The sequence below is a fragment of the Blennius ocellaris genome, assembly GCF_963422515.1.
Source record: "Blennius ocellaris genome assembly, chromosome: 15".
In the NCBI taxonomy this organism is placed as follows: domain Eukaryota; kingdom Metazoa; phylum Chordata; class Actinopteri; order Blenniiformes; family Blenniidae; genus Blennius; species Blennius ocellaris.
Genome location: NC_137664.1, coordinates 313,934 through 321,433, shown reverse-complemented (window position 1 = coordinate 321,433; position 7,500 = coordinate 313,934). Strand labels below are relative to the sequence as shown.

General features: G+C 52.3%; 2 protein-coding genes across 2 annotated transcripts in view; both read left to right on the top strand.

Moving 5' to 3' along the window:
* The window catches only part of myo5b (myosin VB), a 33,736-nt gene extending 33,046 nt beyond the window's left edge, over window positions 1-690 (top strand). Inside the window, exon 39 of the mRNA XM_080510071.1 lies at window positions 1-690. This exon is cut by the window's left edge and continues 734 nt beyond it. The gene's annotated coding sequence lies outside the window, so the exon portion shown is untranslated.
* Window positions 691-1,476: 786 nt separating this feature from the next.
* LOC308140518 (calcyphosin-like protein) lies at window positions 1,477-4,265 on the top strand (the record flags this gene model as incomplete). Its single annotated transcript, XM_080510335.1, is given in 5 exon segments — window positions 1,477-1,613; window positions 2,285-2,462; window positions 3,104-3,122; window positions 3,125-3,311; window positions 4,148-4,265. Coding segments are annotated over 5 exon segments (639 nt in total).
* Between the last annotated feature and the right edge of the window lie 3,235 nt (window positions 4,266-7,500).

Here is a 7,500-nt window from a genome sequence, read left to right as displayed (position 1 = left end):
CAGACTGACCCAACAACTGACCAGACTGACCAACAACTGACCAGACTGACCCAACAACTGACCAGACTGACCAACAACTGATCAGACTGACCAACAACCGACCAGACTGACCCCGAACAGACTGACCCGACAACCGACCAAACTGACCCGACAACCGATCAGACTGACCAACAACCGACCAGACTGACCCGCCAACTGACCAGACTGACCCGCCTCTCGGAGGTGACGGAGCTCAATGAGACCCGCCACGATGATTTAAAGTCTGAAAGTTTTTGTTTTTTAATTTTTTAGAGTTTTATTGAGTTCAAGCATTTTTTTTTACCCTTCGATGTAACGAGACCTCAGATTGACGTCGGACTCCACCTGACGGAGGTCCGACTCCACCCGACGGAGGTCCGACTCCACCCGACGGAGGTCCGACTCCACCCGACGGAGGTCCGACTCCACCCGACGGAGGTCCTGCGAGTCCAAGCTTCTTCAAAATGTCTCTTCTTCTTCTTCGGTGTTCTATTCCTTTAGTGGTTTGATTCAGTTTGAGGTGAATGGATGAATGAATGAATGACGACCAGCTGACCTGTTTACACTCGTGCCATGACGTGATGAAGATGACGGTGAAGATCGTTCCTGGACTCTGATTGGCTGACAGTTTGCTGTGTTTTTTTTTTTAAGTCAAACTTGAATAAAATGAAGAGCGATGACGTTTGTTTCTCTTTATTCTTCACTGAACCATTCACACCGACGCCACCGGGTGGCGCTGCACCACCAGGTGGAGGACTGGATGACGTCAGGGTGGAGGTGGATTGAGGTTTGAAGGCAGCGCTCTTGTTTTGAAATTCGATCTTGGACTATTTTCCAGAGCAAAGAGATGGAGGCCAGAGACCAGCTGTCATGGACATTCACTAATAGGAATATATATATATATTATATATATATACTTATATGTATAAATATACTTATATATATATATATAAATATGCTTATATATTATATATACCATATATATTATATAGAAATATTATTTATATTATATATATAATATTTATATATATTCCTATTAGTAAATAGGAAAAAAGGACTTTTAATCTCAACGAGGAATTTCTGGTCAAATAAAGGTTAAAAAAATGTTTTTTAAATCAACATCAAACAGCGTCTTGGTCTCCATGGTAACGGCTGAACGTTTGAGGAGGAGCAGCCAATCAGAGTGCAGCAGGTTGGTCTCCATGGTAACGGCCGAATGTTTGAGGAAGAGCTGCCGGAGTGGAACGACACAACCGACAGTGAGTGTTTCTTCATTTAGTGTGTGTGTGTGTGTGTGTGTGTGTGTGTGTGTGTGTGTGCTACGTGTAGTGTGTGTATGTGTGTGTGTGTATGTTTGTGTGTAATGTGTGTGTGTGTGTGTGTGTGTGTGTGTGTGTGTGTGTGTGTGTGTGTGTGTGTGTGTGTGTGTGTGTGTGTGTGTGTGTGTGTGTGTGTAGCATGGCGGGCACTGCCAGACACGACCAGGAGATGAAGATGGAGGCGAAGCGTCGCCTGAAGGAGACGGTGGATCCTGTAGAGAGACTCAGACTGCAGTGTCTCACCAGGGGGTCGGCTGGGATCAAAGGACTGGGCAGGTGAGGGGGGGGGGAGAGAGAGACAGAGTGAGAGAGAGAGAGACAGATAGAGAGAGAGACAGAGAGAGAGAGACATACAGAGACAGAGAGAGAGAGAGAGAGAGGGAGACAGAGAGAGAGAGAGAGAGAGAGAGAGACAGAGAGAGAGACAGAGAGAGAGAGGGAGAGAGACAGAGAGAGAGAGAGAGAGAGAGACAGATAGAGAGAGAGACAGAGAGAGAGGGAGAGAGACAGAGAGAGAGAGAGACAGAGAGAGAGAGGGAGAGAGACAGAGAGAGAGAGAGAGAGAGGGAGGGAGACAGAGTGAGAGAGAGGGAAAGAGACAGAGAGAGAGACAGAGAGACAGAGACAGAGGGAGAGAGAGAGAGAGGGAGAGAGACAGAGAGAGAGACAGGGAGAGAGGGAGAGAGAGAGACAGAGAGAGAGAGAGAGAGAGAGAGACAGAGAGAGAGAGAGAGAGAGAGAGAGAGAGAGAGAGAGAGACAGAGAGAGAGAGAGAGAGAGAGACAGAGAGAGAGAGAGAGAGAGACAGAGAGAGAGAGAGAGAGAGAGAGAGAGACAGACAGAGAGAGAGACAGAGAGAGAGAGAGACAGAGAGAGAGAGAGAGAGAGATAGAGAGAGGTGGATCCTTCAGGATCCAGGATGGTCTAATCATGTGAATCTGGTCCAGGACCTTCAGGATCCTGGACGACAACAGGAACCGGTCCCTGGACTTCAGCGAGTTCCTCCGAGGTCTGAACGACTTCGGTCTGCTGGTGGAGAAGAACGAGGCTCAGACGCTGTTCCAGACCTTCGACCGCGACGGGAACGGAACCATCGACTTCGACGAGTTCCTCGTCACTCTCAGGGTAAAGTCCTAGCCCCGCCCCTCCACACTGGCCCCGCCCCTCCACACCAGCTACACTGGTCCCGCCCTTCCACATCGGCTGGCCCCGCCCCTCCACATTGGCCCCGCCCCTCCACACCTGCCACACTCCTCCACACTGGCCCCGCCCCTCCACACCTGCCACACTCCTCCACACTGGCCCCGCCCCTCCACACCTGCCACACTCCGCCACACACTGACTCCATATCGGCCCATACTTCCACACAAGACCACGCCCCCAACGCAGGCCACACCAGCACACATATACCACGCCCCCATACACAGACCACGCCCCTCACCATAGGTCACGCACCCCAACTCAACATACATGAGCCAATCAGCAGCGATTCCAGGACGACGATTCCAGGACGGCGATTCCAGGACGGCGATTCCAGGACGGCGATTCCAGGACGTTCGGCAGTGAAACAGGAAACTGTTGGCAGTAAGAATCCCTCCGGTCAAACTGGATGGTGGTGACGGAGGTGAGGAGGCGAGGAGGTGATGGAGGTGACGGAGGTGCCAGCTATGGCCCTCATGTCGTCGGTCAGGACAAAACGAGCGACCCCTGTTCAGAGCGTTGACGGTCCAGTGACGTTACCGAGTCACGGTGTTGTCGCCCTGCAGCCGCCGATGTCCAAACCCCGGAGGAGGTGGTGATGCAGGCGTTTCACAAGCTGGACAAGAGTGGCGACGGCGTGATCACCGTGGACGACCTGCGGGGCGTCTACAACGCCAAGTTCCACCCAAAGTACCAGAACGGAGAGTGGACCGAGGACCAGGTCTTCAGGACCTTCCTGGACAACTTCGACTCCCCGTACGACAAGGACGGGAAGTAACGGGCCGGACAGAAGTAGCGGGCCGGACAGGAAAGTAATGGGTCCGAGGACCGGAAGTAATGATCAGAGGACAGGAAGTAATGATCCGAGGACAGGAAGTAAAGATCTGAGGACAGGAAGTAGCGGGTCCGAGGACAGGAAGTAACGGGCCGACAGGAAGCAACGGGTCGAGGACAGGAAGTAATGATCCGAGGACAGGAAGTTATGAGTCCGAGGACAGGAAGTAAAGTCTGAGGACAGGAAGTAACGGGTCCGAGGACAGGAGTAATGGATCAGAGGACAGGAAGTAAAGATCTGAGGACAGGAAGTAGCGGGTCCGAGGACAGGAAGTAACGGGTCTGAGGACAGGAAGTAATGATCCGAGGACAGGAAGTTATGAGTCCAAGGACAGGAAGTAAAGATCTGAGGACAGAAGCAACAGGGTCGAGGATAGGAAGTAACGGGTTGAGGACAGGAAGTAACGGGCCGACAGGAAGTAATGATCCGAGGACAGGAAGTAATGATCCGAGGACAGGAAGTAATGGGTCCGAAGACAGGAAGTAATGATCCGAGGACAGAAAGTAACGGGTCTGAGGACAGGAAGTAACGGGTCCGAGGACAGAAGTAACGGGTCCGAGGACAGGAAGTAACGGGTCCGAGCACAGGAAGTAATGGGCCAGACAGGAAGTAATGATCCAAGGATAGGAAGTAGTGATCCGAGGACAGGAAGTAGTGATCCGAGGACAGGAAGTAATGGGTTAAAGGACAGGTTGGGTGGGATTGGAGATGGTTAGTTGTGGGTGGGGGCGGGTGGAGGAGGTAAAAGTGGGTGGAGTCTGCAGTGCTAATGGAGCTTTGGTCCTCTGAAGGTGACGCTGGATGAGTTCATGAACTATTACTCCGGAGTCTCCGCCTCCATCGACACCGACGTTTATTTTATCGTGATGATGAGAAACGCCTGGAAGCTCTGAGAGGGTAAAGGGGGGGGGGGGGGGGAAATAGTGGTGGAGGGTCAGAACGGTGGTGGAGGGGGGTGATGAGGTGCAGAACGGTGGTGGAGGGGGGTGATGGAGGTGCAGAACGGTGGTGGTGTGGAGGATCAGAATGGTGGTGGGTATTATTTGTGGCCCCATAGGACATAATTATCTCACACACACACACACACACACACACACACACTCTCACACACACACACCCTGGTGAGTCATGTGACCTCTGACCTGCAGGTGACCCAGGAGGAGTTCATCAACTATTACTGCGGAGTCTCCGCCTCCATCGACAGCGACGTCTTCTTCATCCTCATGATGAAGAACTCTGGAAGCTGTGAGGAGAAGACTGACCAGGGATGACCGGTAGTGACCAGGGGTGACCAGTAGTGACCAGGGGTGACCAGTAGTGACCGGGGGTGACCAGTAGTGACCAGGGGTGACCAGTAGTGACCGGGGGTGACCAGTAGTGACCAGGGGCGACCAGTAGTGACCAGGGTGACCAGTAGTGACCAGGGGTGACCAGTAGTGACCGGGGGTGACCAGTAGTGACCAGGGGTGACCAGTAGTGACCGGGGTGACCAGTAGTGACCAGGGGCGACCAGGGATGACTGGTAGTGACCAGTAGTGACCAGGGATGACCGGTAGTGACCAGGGGTGACCGGTAGTGACCAGGGGTGACCAGGGATGACTGTAGTGACCAGGGGTGACCAGGGGTGACCAGGGGTGACTGGTAGTGACCAGGATGACCGGTAGTGACCAGGGGTGACCAGTAGTGACCAGGGGTGACCAGTAGTGACCAGGGGCGGACCAGGGATGACTGGTAGTGACCAGTAGTGACCAGGGATGACCGGTAGTGACCAGGGTGACCGGTAGTGACCATGGGTGACCAGGGATGACCAGTAGTGACCAGGGGTGACCGGTAGTGACCAGGGATGGCCAGGGGTGACTGGTAGTGACCAGGGGTGACCGGTAGTAACCAGGGATGACCGGTAGTAACCAGGGTGACCGGTAGTGACCAGGGGCGACTGGTAGTGACCAGGGGTGACCAGGATGACTGGTAGTGACCAGGGGTGACCAGTAGTGACCAGGGGCGACCGGTAGTGACCAGGGGTGACCAGTAGTGACCAGGGGTGACCGGTAGTGACCAGGGGTGACCGGTAGTGACCAGGGTGACCAGGGGTGACTGGGAGTGACCAGGGATGACAGGGGTGACCAGTAGTGACCAGGGGTGACTGGGAGTGACCAGGGGGTGACCGGTAGTTAGAGCTCTTGCACAATAAAGGAACTGTGTATCAGCTGCACTCTTCTGTCTGTCATTCTGAACACACACACACACACACACACACACACACACACACACACACACACACACATACGTGATGAAGGGGCTCCAAAAAAACAAAAGGCCACAAACCTGGAGTATTCATTTATTAATAGAGAGAGAGAGAGAGAGAGAGAGAGAGAGAGAGAGGTATATATATATATATATATATAAACAAACCATCAACACGTTTTAATCCAGATGTTTTAGTTCAGCAGGAATCGAGGTTCTGATTGGATGAGAAGGGAAATGTTGTCGATACATTGAGCCTCAACACTGAGGAGGTGGAGGTGACGTAGCCTCAGAACAGAGGAGGTGGAGTGACGTAGCCTCAGAACCGAGGAGGTGAAGCGACGTAGCCTCAGAACCGAGGAGGTGGAGGTGACATAGCCTCAACACAGAGGAGGTGGAGGTGACGTAGCCTCAGACCGAGGAGGTGAGGTGACATAGCCTCAACACAGAGGAGACGTACAGTAAAACCAAACAGACTGAACCTCCGTCCTCTCTGCTCCACCTACTTCTGCTGGTAGAAGCTGGACATGGTGACGTAGGCCTCCTCCTGCTCCTCCTGCTCCTCCTGCTCCTCCTCCTGGTAACCCTTCACCTCTTCATGCTGACCCTCCACCTTCACCTCCTCCTCCACCTGCTCCTGCTGCCTGTTGTCAGGTATCAGCTGCTTCGACTCCTCGTCTGCCCTCTCCTCCACCTCCTGCTGCTCCTCCTGCTCCTCCTTCTGCTCCTTCCTCCTGCTCATCCTCCTGCCCCTCCTCCTGCTCCTCCTCCTGCTCCTGCTGTCTGTTGTCAGGCATCAGCTGTGTCGCCTCCTCCTGCTCCTCCTGCTCCTCCTCGTCCTCCTCCTGCTCCGGCTCCTCGGCGCTGCTCCTGGAGGAGGAGCTCCAGGACAGCAGGTCTTTGTGATGAGGAGTGCAGCGTCTCCTCCTGCTGACTCCTTCATACCTCCAGAGAAAACTCTGAGGGCACTGAAGACATCCGGCTGGAGGGGGAGCAGGAACGGCTGGACACACAGTACACACTGTACTACACACTGTACACACTGTACACACTGTACTACACACTGTACACACTGTACTACACACTGTACTACACACTGTACTACACACTGTACACACTGTACACACTGTACTACACACTGTACTACACACTGTACACACTGTACTACACACTCTACTACACACAGTACACACTGTACTACACACTGTACACACTGTACTACACACTGTACTACACACTGTACACACTGTACTACACACTCTACTACACACAGTACACGCTGTACTACACACTGTACTACACACTACTACACACTGTACTACACACAGTACACACTGTACTATACACTGTACTACACACTGTACACACTGTACTACACACTCTACTACACACAGTACACACTGTACTACACACTGTACACACTGTACTACACACTGTACTACACACTGTACACACTGTACTACACACTCTACTACACACAGTACACGCTGTACTACACACTGTACTACACACTACTACACACTGTACTACACACAGTACACACTGTACTACACACTGTACTATACACTGTACACAGTGTACTACACACAGTACACACTGTACTACACACTACTACACACTGTACTACACACAGTACACACTGTACTACACACTGTACTATACACTGTACACAGTGTACTACACACAGTACACACAGTACACACTGTAGTGCACACAGTACACACTGTACTACACACTGTACTACACACAGTACAACACACAGTACACACTGTAATACACACTGTACACAGTGTACTACTCACTGTACTACACATAGTACACACTGTACTACACACTGTACTACATACTGTACTAGACACAGTACACACTGTACTACACTGTAGT